We start from the raw sequence: 15,675 nt of genomic DNA, 5'->3' as shown, positions 1-15,675 counted from the left end.
ACACTGGAATACCCAATCTTGCATTATCTGCCAACTCATACGATCTCTGTCAGGTATTAGATAGAATGTCACAATAAGTATAGATCAGCGCAGAGATTTAGGCAGAAGAGCTCGACACTGATGCTTGTATCACACAGATTTTGTAAAACACATGCCAAAACACATAATTCTAAGTGTATAGTCATTTGTCCATCTTTTTGGTTTTGTCTTCCACTCCATCTTTCTCCCTGAACCCCCTCTTCCTTCCTCTGCCCAGTGCTCCTGAGTTTCTCAGCATTCCACAAGTTGGCCACAGAGAGCCCCTTTGTGCTGCAGTTTGGGAGTTTAGTCAGTGGACTACTGTAAGGCTTGCTGCGTCTGCCGCTCTCCTGTGCTTTCATTACACCTCCACTAGCACATCCACACTGGACCTGAGCCACCACCAACACGTTTGAAAAAATAACAGTCTCAATCAAACTCAGATTAAACGTTAAGTGGCAGCAATGGCAGAGAAGAGCAGGGGACAAGAGTTTGCATCAGACAAAAAAACTTAAGATACCATAATGACATTTTTTAGACAATAGAATGTAATTTTTACTTAAAAATAATAGTACTTTCTTATGTTACCACTTGGTCTTGTGCTAGTTATAATAAAGCTATCACAGCATTTGAATAAAGCTATTGCGTACTGTACATATCGTCTGGGGACTCCAAGGTTGAGAACCACTGCTTTACCCTATAGTGTACTCCTGGATCTGGTTTAGACCTGTTATAGTCGTGTTATAGAACTAGTTTAGATTTAGTGGCAAAAGCCAAATATTTTCTTAAATGGTAATTGATAGGAATATTTAGGAACCACTGGTATTTTCTCTGATTCAAAAATGCTTTTGCAATTTTGCTCAATACCTTTTTTTTTAATAATTATTCAAAAACTTACATCAATAACATAAACATTGTGCATAGCTTATAAAGGGGTTGCCAACAGAGCCACAAGCTCTTTGAGACCTGCCCAATCTGCACCACCTCTGGGTTAATGGGTTCAGTTTGGCTGAGTCTTAGAAAGAATCACGTGCAACTCAAATTAATTCTGTAAGACTTTGAGACTTCTTAAGGTCAATACCCTATTTAACACGTAAAACTTTATTTTAATATAACTAACCTCTGTTCTAACTGCGTCCTGCAAACAATCTTACGCACTTCATTTACAAATGTAAAAGCTACAGAGCATCATAGAGAGCGAGAGACATAGAGAGAGAAAGAGAGAGAGACCAAGAGAGAGTGAACATGAGAGAGAGATAGAGAATGAGAGCAAGAGAGAGAGAATGAGAGCAAGAGTGAGAGAGAGAGAGAGAGAGAGAGAGAGAGTGAGATAGTGAGAGAGAGAGAGAGAGAGAGAAGAGAGAGAGAGAGAGAGAGAGAGAGAGAGAGAGAGAGAGAGAGAGAGAGAGAGAGAGCATTCCTCTCAGGCTTAGGTCTTTAGCAGAGAAAGAATGAGCTGCACACAGGGATCTCCTCACGAGACAGAGGCATGTGGCCCAGATTACAGAGAGGAGCAGAGCGCCCGCTGTGAGCAGAGCAAAGCATAGCAGCCACACCACTCTTTCTTTTCATCAAAACTAAATAGTGCACAATGGTTTAATCACACAGATTCATTTAAATGTCATCACAATTGTGAAACAGTGTTTACCTGATTTATTAGTGAGTCGTTGTCTTGCCTAAGCTTAAATAACAGGTAATTATCCCCAACTAGCAGGAACGGAAATAATAATGTGTGTATGGTTGTTTTTATGTAACTTGCCAACCAATAGATTAATGAATAATAATAGTAATTTGAGTTTGCTCATGTAAACATTTAACTTCCTGAGTGCACATCTAGGCCACTAACCCACCTCTGATAACAAGTTAGCTATACATACATTAACAAATCTTAGAAAGGGAATGGGAAGACAACCCTTGAATCTCACCCCTTAAAAATATGTCCCACATTATAATTTTACTGTTGATAGAAAAAGTGATCTATCTCCATGTCTTGAACTAGGGTCTTGACCAGGAATAATGGAAATAGTACAAACCGCATTAATAGCTACAGACCTATTATAATAGGTAATTATAATTTAATTATATTATAATTGAATAGGGATCATTCTTTTTTCCCTTTGCTTGAGCACTGATGAGAAGCCCTTTTCAGAGGTCTTGGATTGTTGTTTTGTAAGAAAATAGTCACTACTACACTACAGTGCAACATAATGTATCAATGTTTGAGCCAATCCAGAGCAGCCACTCAGAAGTCCCAGCTCACCTCTGCTTTTCATTAAGACTGAAGCTCAGCTTCATCTCAAGTGTCACTCAGTCCAGCTCCAGGCAGTGGGAATGGGTTCATCTTTCCAGAGTCCAGCTCTCAATGTGTCTCTGTTTTTTACTGGATTCTCTATTTCTAAGCACATCAAAAAGCTTTTACTATTCAAAAAGTGTTTTTTATTTTTTCAAATGGCAATAAACTATTCAGTATACTTTTCTCACACACTTTCATCCTGGTGACCTTTTTCCTTTTTAACGCCCTATTATCCTCCTGGACGTGATTCATGGTTTTTGGCCTGAAGCTGCAGCTGTGCAGTTATAAGTGGAACATTCCTTTTACTGCAGTAGACACTATTTGGCCTGTGATTATGCAACTCTATTATACGTCACAACACATCTGACAAATAAAAACAAACCTCACAGTTACTACAGAGGAAGTATTCAGATTACTTAAATGCAGACAGTTATTGTCTGCTGATACTGTGCTGTAGATACAATATTAGAGGGATAAAGAGTTCTAAAGATGTAGAATCAGACACTACAGTATATGAGGTTAATCATACAATAATAACTTTAGTTTTAGATCTAATTTGTTAAAAGACAAACATTCAAAGTCTTATAACATTTTAGCTATTGATTGGAAAGTGATTGCTTTTAGTATTTAATCACATGCTTTTTAAAATTCAGAATCAGAAAAGGTTTATTGCCATTGTCAAAAACAGATTCCCAAACATAGGAACTAGCTTTGATGATTTTATGTTTGCCCTTGTTTTTACAGTGGGGGATCAAAGGAGAAATACAAAAAGGACCACCATTCAAGGAAGCTACATCTGCTAACACCTCCATTTGGTGATAATTATACATTCGTCAGTCTGATGAGCTCGTCTTGAGGTACGGAGAATGACACTTAAACAGAACTGTACCCACAGCACATAAATCATTTATGCATGCGTGATAACGACACAGAAATAGTATAAACTACAATTATTAGTCAACACATAACAACCGGTCTTCTGAGCAGACTGCAGGTATTCTTGTTTATTTGTATATTGCAACTTCAGTAGGTCAGACAAGCAGTGACAGACTCTTGTCGTTAGTGGGGTAATGGTGGGGTAATGGTGGGGTAATGGTGGGGTAATGGTGGGGTTAGGGCATGTCATCAACTCAGATCATAGACATTGAACCAAAACACATGCCATTGAGTCAAAGAGAGTCTGTGTCTGACCAAATGTGACATATTTGAAAGTTATGTTACCAGGACAAGGGAATGTAAGGACAAGTTGGCTGGAAGTTTGAAATAGTTGACCCCAAACCTTGCCATAGGTTTTTGCAAGATAATTTTGACAAAGAAAACAAGTGAGTGGACAAAGGATTGTGTTGGTGTGAGCTCCTGAAGACGAGAAAGTGGGGGAGAAATAGTTATAGCTGTAGTGCTGACCTGGGCACAACATTTCAGCTGCTAAAACAGAAGTGGAACTTAAGACTAAAAAAGCAAGCGTCCTTTCCTGGTAAATAGAAGTTCGTGATTGGATGAAGCACCAGGTTCTGATTGTTTATTTCTATAATTGAAGGCAATTTTGTTTTTTTGCAGATTGCCTTTTTATTTTCACTGTAAAAACCTGGAAAAAAGTGCAATTGGCATCAAACCTTATGAGCTAAATCTATCCGAGTGCATTACGTCTCTTCCTTAAACAGGCAGTAACTGAACAAATGAAATGAATCATCTTTCAGGATAAACGACACAAATGGCCTCTTCTCCTTCAGCTCATGTCCCCAGACAGAGATCAGGGGTTCCCTTCCTGGTTCTGTCGACAGGACCCCTCTGCTCTGTAAAAAGGCCCATTCACCCGCCCACCTCAGCTGATCCGCTGCAGGAAATGAGCTCCATACGTCCCACCGCAGAGCCTCCACGACACAATAGACTGTGCTCTGTCTCTGCCAGCCGGCACAAGAGCTGTGTCGTTAACAACGTTTAGTCTGGAAAGTTGGTTTGAGATTTCTTAATTTCTGAAGATTGAGATATTATGAGGATATCTGAATCACTCCAGATGTGATTTGTCTCCTGCTTTGCTATTCCCTCTTGTTTGTTTCATCTGTGAAGGCATTATTGTCTCATTAAATATATGTTCATGTAAATACAGTACAGGCCACTAACAAGATCTGTTTTGTAACAACAAATATGTATATGAAATATCCAAGTAAAATCAAACATTTCCCATGTTGCTCATAAACAAATGACTTAAAGATAGTGATATAACAAATGCCCTTTCAAAATAGTTTAATAAATCATATAGACAACTTCACTTCAATAGCGCAATTCTAAAAGTATTACTAAAGCAGTAAATAAATAGTCCCACAAATCTTCTAATTTACAGTAACTTATTTTTATGTTTTTTTTCACTGGTTATTTACTTAACATCTGTCAGCCCTGATCTTAGAATTGTGTGGACGCTAAATGTGTTTCCACCTTTCAAAATTCAGCACCGCATAAATCAAAATGCACATGAAGCGACCGTGTAAACTTGTATAAAAATGAAGGGTTCTAAATGTAATATTTGGCATTTCCACCTCTACTTAAGCAGTACTTCAACATGTGCATAAAAAATAAGGTGATGTAAACACTGTGCAGGGAGAATCATGGAATCTGTGAACATTGAAGTCATCTTTACAAATATGGAGTAACCGATCACTCTGACAGACAAACCAGACGTGTCAAGAGACAGAAGAGACCAGACTGAAACCACAGTGGTGCCGGTGCGCAACTTTGACAGTAAAATATTGTTTACCAATTCTCTAGCTCCATAACATCAAGATAGAAACTTTTGAGGTCAAGTAAACGCATTCAGATTAAAAATACAATACTAGATTCCCACTGGGATTTCCTTTACGTACCAGTACCCCATAGAAATGAACTGTCTCTGAAATACCTTTAAATAAAACTTTATATCAAAAAATGTGAATAATGTGTGTGTCAGACTTCACAAATGCTCATGAAGTTTCCACCTGAGTCTCCCCTCTCCCCCATCAGCACTTTCATTCACATTAAGGGATTTCAAAAAAACACAAAATCATGAACACCAATATACTTTATACTTTACTTTTCAAATTTTTTTTTTCCACCTGGCACTTTGGTGGCAAAAGCTGCCAATAGCAAATTGTGAGTTCTAAGTGAAAACAGTCGTTGTCCTGAGCAAACGTTTGTGTTGATAGCAAATAGCAAACAGGACAGTAATACAGATTCGAATCATTGAAATAAAATAAGTAAACATTTATGTAAAGTAAAATGTGAGTATATATATATAGTATACAAGAGATAGTAAAAAATACAGTGCAGGTCATGTAATCTCCTTTCTCACGGTGGAATTGTGTCCCTTCCTTCTGCTCTTTGACAATCCCAAACAGTAAATAGATATAGTATCAACACATTTACATTATCGCAGTTGTTTTTTGAAATATTAAGTCAAACATCTGAAGATGACCTCAAAAAGAGACAGAAATGTCAAATTTGATCCCCCAAACAAGTGATATTTCTGCCCTTTTGTAGTTAATTTGATGGACCGTTTACATTCTGTGCAATACTTGAACTTGAACTAAGACATTTAAAGAATTAGAATATTGTTGGAATATTAGAATATTGTTACTAAGAGAATAAATACTGACCCTTACTTATCACTCACTCCAAGTCTCTCCCTTTCCCATACTCTGATTATCTTTGCAGCTGAGGCACACAGCTAAGAGCCTTCCACTGTCTCGTTTTTAATAACCGTTTATCAATAGCTCAATATTTGTCAATCAGGAACTTAAACTACCGGCAATTAGTTCTATTTTCAATTTCTTGTTGTCTAGTCAAATTTGTGATACATAATTTGTAAAAGATTTGAGTCATCTTTATTCTCATTTGGAAAAGATGCCTTCATTTGCCATCATTTCAGGTCTTCACTTCCTGTGTCACACTTTTTTCATTCAACAATTTGAGTTACTAAAAAAGGAACGCATATTGGAGTCGGCAGCGTCACATAGTCATTTTAGCACAAATGAAATAAATTCCTCTGTTTGCTCTCTAAAGGCGACGTAACGTAAAGGAAGTAAATAAACAAAAGCGGTTTTCAACACGGAAGTAAGCGGCTTCTTGTAGTTTTAGATGATTTAAGGGGGGGAGCAGTCTTCCTGTGTTTTTTAGGAAAACAAACAACAGAAATAATAACTGTTACCACCACTTAACTCACCGACTAGTGGCGTGACTATGTGTAATGACTCTTGACTCCATCCAGTGTTACAAACCAGAACTGATCATTTAGTTATTTCCTTTTTGACTTGAACCTGGCCCAAAAACTAACTTTCCCACAGACCGACTGAAGTAATCACTTATCCTCCTCCAGCTGCTCCTGTTGCCCATAAAGTGTGTGGGGTCACAGGCAAAGCCCACAGGTCACAACCTGCACTGCACTGGGGGACGGACGCAGATAAGATGCATGCAACCTGTCACCCACAGGTTAAATATAGCTCAACCAGTGCATGCAAGGTCGACTTATTTCATTCACTAACTTCATCTTTGTACAAATTGATTGAAATGTTTTTTGGTGTACAGTATGTGCAACACAAAGACAAGCATGATGTAATTTGGCTTAACTATGGAGGTGATGAAGTTCATGTGTAGCTTTCTAATTGGTCTTGCTCAATTCAAGTTAATCAGGTTATCAAATACTCAAGGGCAAGTTTTCAGCCTGGCATAGGAATATAGCCCCATAAATCAGCTGCTTAAATACTTATAAGTAGCCTTCTACAATAAAGGCCTTTCTAAACATAAAAAATACACTGTCAGGTGGTTTGTTCTTTAAATATGCATGGACATGTTTTTGTGCAGTGTAACGCTTTCGATGAACGGGACAAGTGGGGGCGGGGCTAAGTTATTCCATAAAGTTTGTGGGTTCAGGAGCACGTGGGGGGGGGGCGCGGCCTCAGGAGCAGGATAATGAAACCTGGGAGACAGAATGGGAGGGAGACGGGGCTCATGTTTCAGCTTGACAGGGGGTAAGGGGCCGGCCACCTATTTGGAAATATCCAAAGATTCATTGAAGGTAGTCTGAGCTCTGAACATAAAACTACAGCGTCTGGCCTGAAGCGCTCGGTGCTGAGTTTGAGCGGCTGGTCACTGTCCCGCCACAGGATTTCTCCAAAGGACTTGAGGGGTGACTCGTGTCGAATGGTTTGCCTTTTGTAACTGGGGACACATTCTAAAACCCGAGAGAAGCTGCGCTCTCCTCGTCTTCTCTCTCAAGGGCCCTGCATGTCTAATATTTAGACATGTTAGGCTTTATGGATTCCAGGACTTTACTGCTACTTTTGGCGTCTCAAGCTTGTCTATTAACCGTTGTGAGATGTCAGGACGAACGTAAGTAAACTTTATTTTGTGGTATTTGGGGCGATTGGTTGTTTAAGAATGTCTTCTTTTAACTTAAACACATATTTTGAACTTGCACCTGCTTTTAGAAATGTGGCTCTTTTGATTGGCTACTCGAGTGGCACAGCTTTACGCACAGTAAATGTAGCTTTCTTATTGCAGAAAGATGCGCTTGAATAATACTAGTGAATGACAAGTAAATGTATGCAGATAATGTTTAGTTTATTATCGTTTTTAAGATAGAAAGTAGAGTAGATGCCTTTGGATGTGCGTAAGTTATGGAGGCAGAACCATTACGCACGAACATTTGCGTTCATGATTATATTGGAGATTATTCCACATCACTTTTTTATTTATCTCCACTGGAATGAAGTCAATTGCATTCTGATTGTCAATCATGCTATAATGAAAGGTTCATGGCATTATTTGTTCCTGAAGGCTTCATACACCTGTGACAACTGTGCGTGCCTCGAGATTCTTATTCTATAATGTGCTTGATGATTGTGGAGGGGGCAGGGGGAAGTGAAAGGTGGTCGGGCTCAAGGGCCTTTAGACAAAAATGCTCACATTCCATTTCTGTCAGAGAGCATTCAGGCAAATCCCAGCTTGCTGAGGTGCTGAAGTGGACCAACAGCCATAAAGCAATGAAAGTTAGGAAGAGTCGTTTTATTAATTATTACCTGTGCTGTACCTGTACTTTGATATTTAGAGTAGTCATTGCTGTATTTTGGCCTCCAGAGGTTTTACAACTGAAGGTATGGCTTTAGACTAGGGTCAGAATTCTGCCATATCATTTCAGGGTTTCCATCTGCTTAAAAGATCATCAAAAAGGGTGACAGTTGCGCCAGACTGAGTCAGAGCCAAGGTGTAGGAGAGAAGTGATGGGGAATTCAATCTATTGGACATTTCAGTGCTCCTGAAGCTGCAACCTTTAAATCACAGTCTGTCAAAGAGAACAAAAACTAGATGGCTCATGAGAAGCAGAGCCTGGAGTTGGTATAAGCTCAGGTCTGGTGTCTCAGGTTTCTCTCTCCCATGTGCAGGCCTCCAATATAATACTGGCTTTTATTTTTCTAACTGGAGACAGACTTTTATTCTGTGAATTTGTAAAAATTATGATAATGATGCTAATGCTAATGTCATCCAATCACAGGGACCCTTATTTGTCTAGGAGTTAAACATGCACACTTAAGATTATTTTGTCACCATGATGCATTTTATTTGGTGGCGTTGAGTTTCTTTCCCAGTAGTCATTATTCCATGTTTTGTTTTATTTTAAAACAGGTACAATATTACTTCTATGGTAGATTATGTAAGACTAATCAACACCAACATTTACATTTTCGGGGGAGATGAGTTTGTTTGGGCCTGTGTTTGTTTGGGCCTAAGCTCCACACTATGTTTGCTCATGGCAGTAGTTTGTGAATTGCCCACACTGTCACACTATGCTGGCTCAAAAAGACCTCATTCATTGTGCTGTAAACTCCAGCTTAGTTGGACTTAAGCCGTAAATATTACCACTTACAGTGCAACTCCTGTGCCTGGGTCTTTCATTTTTGGAGCATCAAACCTTCTGACACTCTGCACAGTTATTTGCTCAATGTTGACTCTTAGTGAAACTTCCAGATTGGAAAGTGAGCAGGTCAGTTACAAACGTTGCAAGGTATTCATATGAGCAGTCATTTGAAGCCCAGTACAGTAAGAGTATTGAGAACAACTTCACATTTGCTCGTGTTTTAAATGGACATTTTTGGTGAATGCATTGCCTGTTTGCTCTGGAATCCATCGGGGTGTCTCCCACAATGTAAACTCTGTAGTCTATATTTAACCTGTGGAGGAACTCAGGCACACTTCACTTTCTTGTGTGAACTTATTGCTGGACCTTCAAGTCTTACTCAGCTGATTCTAGCCAGCTGTTTGTTTGTGTTAGACTGACTCCTGGTGGGGACTATGGAGACTGCGCTCACTTGATTGAATATCCACTTGACTTCTGGGAAAGAAAAAAAACAAAACAATAATTAACAGCATCTCTTCATGTAATATGTTTTATTATGGCCGTATGCATGTAGTTGTATACATACATCTGGACAGACTTGTTATATGATCATGTCAATTAGAGGTGGGTGATGAAATGTATCTCTTCCAATTCCAAGTCTTCCAATAATGACATTCAGACAATATTATGTAAATCCACCACAACATTTTAGAAATATGACCCTATACCCTTATCTTACATTTTAATTTATATTTTAATGCAGTTTTTATAGCATTTGTTAAACTAGAAATGATATATTAAATATTCAATATTTTGAAAACAGCATTCAAAATATCATCTACATTTCAATATATTTCCCACCTCTGTCATGTATATGTGTGTTTTGTAATGTCATTTCTCTCACAGCCCTCAAAGGATTTATTGATGCTAGTGTTTACGGCCCATTTCAAACACATGGAACCATAATGTTTTAACATGAACTGTATGACTAGTATAAGAGAGGAAGACCAGCTATCATCCCAATCCAGTTTTCATTTTAGTTTTCATTTTATTGTTACATTTACATAATTGGCATGTGAATTTTAACCAGTTTGCATCCCCCCAAGTAACAGGTTGCTTGATGTACAATTTCCTTTGCCTGATGTGCAGTGACGGAGGAGGATGAGCTGAGCTGTTTACAGGATGGACAGCGCTATAGCGACAAAGATGTGTGGAAACCTGAGCCCTGCCGCATCTGTGTGTGTGACACTGGCACTGTCCTGTGCGATGAGATAGTCTGCGAGGAGCTCAAAGACTGTGCCAAACCTGAAATCCCATTTGGAGAGTGTTGTCCTATCTGCGCTCCTGACCCATCTACACCCATCGGTCGTAATTTATTTATCACATTTATCATAAATAAATTACTGTTCAAACATGTTTACTTTGGTGGATAGAGACATTCATGCATTTAATACTTTATATCATTATAAGGCTAATCTAATAGAAAGGGTACTTTTTTAATTTATTTTTATTTTTACAAATTAAGTGACTTAAATGTATATTCCCAATTGAAAATGATCTTGATGTTGACTATCACTTCTTCTCATTAAGCTTTGACGAAGAAACAAACCAAATAGAGCATATCTCAACATTGATTTTAGTTTGTTTATCATATAGTTTGACAGGGATTAGCTCAAATTTGATAATTTTTGAATATTTGTACGCATTATTTTTTACATTCTCACATAAAGTTTGCAGAATATCACATGTGCCCTTTCTGTTCTCTCTGAATAATCTTTACATAAAATAACAAACAAACAGCTGACTATCCCCAAAGCAAACACATGATGAGAACACGCTAACAGCAATGGCACTTCTTAAGTGATTTCAGCCTCATGCCACCTCCACCTATATATATTTCCATAGCTGGATTTACCTTGGCCCCATCTTGTTTGAATACTCACATACTAGTATCATGAAGACATGTGGGAATGATTAAGGAAATACCAGCAGGCAAGGCCCCACATTTCTCCCCTATATTCTCTCTGTGGAGCTCTCTGCAGCTCCCACATCAAGTAAAACCAAACTGAGGATATTTCAAGGGGCTATTTGGGACATTTAAAGCTGTTGCAGAAGTGTGATGCATAAGGGCCCCCAGTATTCAAACAACTGTCGAGCCACTTGGAAATGTCAACAAAAATGGGTGAAGGAGCATGGCTGAAATCAGAAGTGACACTGTTCACACTGCCTTCCTGTAGATAAATGCTTCAGCAATGCTTTTAGTCATTTGTTTTTGCTGTTTTACATAGAGTTGGCTTTCACTTGTGCACTATAATATGCTAGAAATCCTGTCTGCTAATATGGTCTTTAATGCTTTTAGTCTTCTTACTTTTCTTTCTGAGATGTGACAATGTAGTTACAGCTGAGCATCTCTGCGCCTTTGCTAATTTGGTTGATTTGCTTTAAAGGCAAATTCTAATCTTTCCAGATGGTTATACTTATGGGAATTTAGGTACAACAGTAATACAGTGATGAACTGGCCAGTCAAGTCTGGCCCTAAGCTCACGAAAATTAAAAGATTGTATCAGGGCTATTTTGCAAAACTATTCAACCCGAGACAAAATTGTATTTACTGTATTTCTTGTACACGGAAAGCGGCTAACCATGGTCTCTCCTTCTTTGTCCCTCACGCCAGGAGTCCCAGGTGCTAAGGTGAGTCAAATGCATCTGTGTTGTACGTGGTATGTTTTTGAAGTAAAGGCACCTGCTATTATCCTCTGTCTGCCCCATGCCCTTATCAGCTTCAAGTCTTGTAGTTTATGGATTTACATGAGACTTTGATGTGAAGGAAGCTGCTGGATAATAGTTACTTCCTCTGACACATAGTGGGCTAATAATACTCTTTGAAAACCTATTGTTAATGTTGGTATTTATATCATTATTATTTTTTACTAAAGGGGCAGAAAGGTGAACCCGGAGACATTATTGATGTAAGTATTCAAATGCATTACAACTTATTTCAAAGAGGTACCTAGATAAATAAAGTGCATGTAGAGGTGGGAGATGTGTCCAAAAATATTGCAATTGTTGTTTTGGAGAGAACATTGTGATAAACTATAATGGTCATCTGATCAGATTGCATGAGAGTTGAAACATAACTCACAACAATGGAATAGTCCTGCACGTATGAGGGATTACACCGTCTATTGTCAAAACTATTAAAAATGACCTCATGTTATCTGAATATTATTATAGAGACAATGCAAAAAAAAAATATAGGATTTTTCTCAATACCTCCCACCCATAATTGATTAAAAAAGGAGTGAAATTAAAAAATCATTTGGAGAAAGAAGTTGAGAGTGAAGGATATTGCCCATGTAATAAGGAATATAATGCACGGCTCCTTGTTGTTTAATACTTGTTGAATGATTGCCTTTCTTTTCTTTTTCTGGCCCCTATTTGTCTGAACAGTTTAATCTTTTTGTAACAGCTGCCTGTCTATAACTGTCCTAGAGAGTTGTTTGCCCTGATGCAATGTACAAAAATGAAGCTGAGTTAGTTAAATTTGATAAGAACTATGTGGAAAGTACTGCCTGTGATTGACTATCGCTGGCAGATGTTTGTCTGTCATGATCCAACATCAGAGTGAGGGATGGAAGTGGAAGTGGGTGGAACTAACAGTTAAAACTAAACAATTTTCTTTACGTCATTCACTTTGGGTCAAATCTCTGAGCGTGATACATTTATTTGATTTACAAGAAAACGTTATAATAGCACAGTTGAAAATAACCTGTAAATAGGTTGTATCCACTGCAACAATTAAAGGCGTAATGGACGATTTTTTGCCGGTTTGAGAACTGGTGCGGAAGCAGAGAAAAGCCTCGCGGCCACACGTGTGTTTGTTTATTAGCGTGACGGATCGCATCGCATCTCTCTTTCTTTCTGAGCCTGCTCGAACAGTCTTTCTCTGTCTTAATTTTGTCCTGTACACTGAGGGAACTATATTATGATAGATCCATGCGCTTAGACACAGGGAAACATGCTGCTCTCCTGGGGACGAGCTGACGAGGCTGCAGGTAGGTGCATCCTATGATTAATACGTGGCAGTCCACGCGATTTGGCGCCAAAAAATTGTCCATTCCACCTTCAAACAAATATAACAAAATAGACGCACACAAGATTTGCACATGATCAAAGAATTGAAAAAAGACAATATTATAGATTTATTTATGCCATGGAGAGAGCAACAAATTATGAAAAAATCCCTTCACATTAGTTGCCAATAGTCTCTTTTCAGTTTTGCAGAAGCTCAAAATTACAAAATTAAATAACAGAAGTCAATGTCCTGGGGAAATCAGCCAAGTATAATACAACCTGTTTACAATTGCTCCATAAAGACCCTGGAGCAGCCACTGTAGCGACACCCACATGGAAGTGGTTTAGGAGAAGACACACATGGCTGGAAATGTGCAGTTGTTTCTGTTTGTTGTTTAGCCATGCCTTTGCTTAAAGAGTTTAGCAATTAACACGCTCCCTCTGGTGAAAGAGGCATATGCATCCTCACAACAAATATGAATCACTGTTAAATATGTATTGTAAAAAGGGGAGTACTGTGGAATATAGGTTACATTGATGTTTCAACTTTATGTGTTTTTATTTAACAGAAATGTGATGAAACTTTCTCTTTTTCACACTTATAGGTTGTAGGACCAAGAGGACCAGGTGGCCCAATGGTATGCACTGCCTTCAGCATTTTATTTTATATAACCCATATAATAAACCATTTATTTTCTGGAGAACTCTTTCTCAAGTGTTTCTATTTAGAGGTTGTGTCAATAGTATAAAACGTAATTTGGGTCTGTGATAGGAAATGGACATAAAAGCTGACAGGTTACAGCTGTTTCTAAAGTTCTAAATAGAGACTGTATCACCTCAGGACTTTGCACTGATGTCTCTTTACACTTTGAACCAGGGCCCACCAGGAGAGCAAGGACAGCGCGGATCAAGAGGAGACAAAGGCGAGAAGGTAAGCTGTAAATACCGCCCATAATACTGAAATTTACCTTTCACCCATAAATTTGTGTGGACCTGGAGGTCATGTAATAGTTAATGTGACAGGTGCAGTGGTATTAGTTTACGTTCAAACAGGTAGAAGAATATGTAATTTTTCTACCATTTTCCCTAACAAACGGGTGAAAACACAAATATAACTTTGCAACTTAAAATCTCTGTTAAACAAAATAAAAAGCCCCAAACACTACTGTTTGCCCTTCAGTACATATGTCATCCTTTCTAATGGTAGAACAGATAACATCTGTGTAAGGTCTGTGCTCTTTCTTCAAACATAGTGACATTTAGCCATCAGGAGGCACATCACATCTCTGATCTCCTCCCAGAAAAGTGTAATTTTACTGCAATACCACATACAATGAACCATTTCAAAGCAGTAAAGGAATGTTCAAATAGTTATTGTATAGTAGATGCTACTTTCCTTTCTGTAGCATCCATAAGACTGTTCCTTGTTTGTTTCTTACAGATTTACCTGTTGAGGGTCAATTTGCGATCCCTTTGTGTAAACTAGTCCTGTGCGACTTTTATCATCTATGTAATGTAACAAGACTTGCTAATGAAATAATGACTGCAGGCCAGTAATTTACACTGTGTAGCTAATTTGTATGCATATTTAGATACAGCGGTACTCTTTTCTGTTATTAGAAGTCTTTCAGGTGTTCAACACATTCTTCCTAATTCCCTCAAAGGGCAATATGTCACTACTTGCACACAGGTATGCCAGAAGGGCCACTGATAAATCTTCAGCAAGCCACTTCCTGAGTAAAATATTAGTTCACTTGCTTTGTGTAGGTAGAAGCAAATTATTAATGGGTTTTAAGAGCTCAGTTGCGTCGATATATTTTAAGTGCTGTCACTCAATAGTATTATATATAAAGAGGAAATCTAATTAGAGGTAAAATTGTGTTTAGTTTTAGCTGTATTGTTTAGAATTGACAGTTCAGCTGTACTTTTTTTACTATTACTGGCATCAATTATGACCAGTACAACCATTAGGGGTCACATAATAGTGAACCTTTTGTGTCAAAATGAATGGAAAAACTTGCCTGGGATGTATTTCTGTTATGGTTACATTCAAACCACAGGTGGGTTATCAGTTACTTTAGGAACAAGAATAAGAGGTCTCGATCTCAAAGAGTTCTTACCTAGGTTAAGGTTAATAAAATAAATGATAAATCATTATGTGTGTACGTAGTTTCAAGTCGACTCACCACACGTTTATTATAGTCTATTACTGGAAATAGCATTTTCACATGATGTAACATTTGCCAGATTACATCACTGCTACAACACAGACTAGACTCTTACACCCAAAGAGTTACTCAGTACTTCAGCAGTTATCTTCCTACTTATCCAGAGTAATTGTTTGGATCAATTTCAGCATTCTTAAATGATATTTTGGCCCCTATAACCTCCTTTATGGACATACTATCTGTTCATGATATGTGTTGAT

The 15,675-nt window shown here is 38.2% G+C and overlaps 1 protein-coding gene across 2 annotated transcripts in view; it reads left to right on the top strand.

Annotated features, from left to right (window-relative positions):
- The first annotated feature begins 7,368 nt into the window (after window positions 1-7,368).
- col2a1b (collagen, type II, alpha 1b) overlaps window positions 7,369-15,675 on the top strand; it is a 37,065-nt gene continuing 28,758 nt past the window's right edge. The window contains exons 1-6 of one of the 2 annotated variants that reach the window (XM_072452050.1): window positions 7,369-7,669; window positions 10,323-10,538; window positions 11,848-11,864; window positions 12,110-12,142; window positions 13,853-13,885; window positions 14,125-14,178. In XM_072452050.1, coding sequence (XP_072308151.1) covers window positions 7,582-7,669; window positions 10,323-10,538; window positions 11,848-11,864; window positions 12,110-12,142; window positions 13,853-13,885; window positions 14,125-14,178 — 441 coding nt within the window. In that variant the 5' untranslated portion in view covers window positions 7,369-7,581. The remainder of the gene's footprint in view (window positions 7,670-10,322; window positions 10,539-11,847; window positions 11,865-12,109; window positions 12,143-13,852; window positions 13,886-14,124; window positions 14,179-15,675) is intronic. The other variant, XM_072452051.1, reaches the window with a different exon arrangement.

This window comes from Eucyclogobius newberryi, unplaced genomic scaffold (assembly GCF_026437365.1).
Source record: "Eucyclogobius newberryi isolate DKJ021-1_F unplaced genomic scaffold, fEucNew1.0.hap1 SCAF_19, whole genome shotgun sequence".
NCBI lineage: Eukaryota > Metazoa > Chordata > Actinopteri > Gobiiformes > Gobiidae > Eucyclogobius > Eucyclogobius newberryi.
Note: the sequence above shows the minus strand (reverse complement) of the source record. Positions and strands in the feature narration are given on the sequence as shown.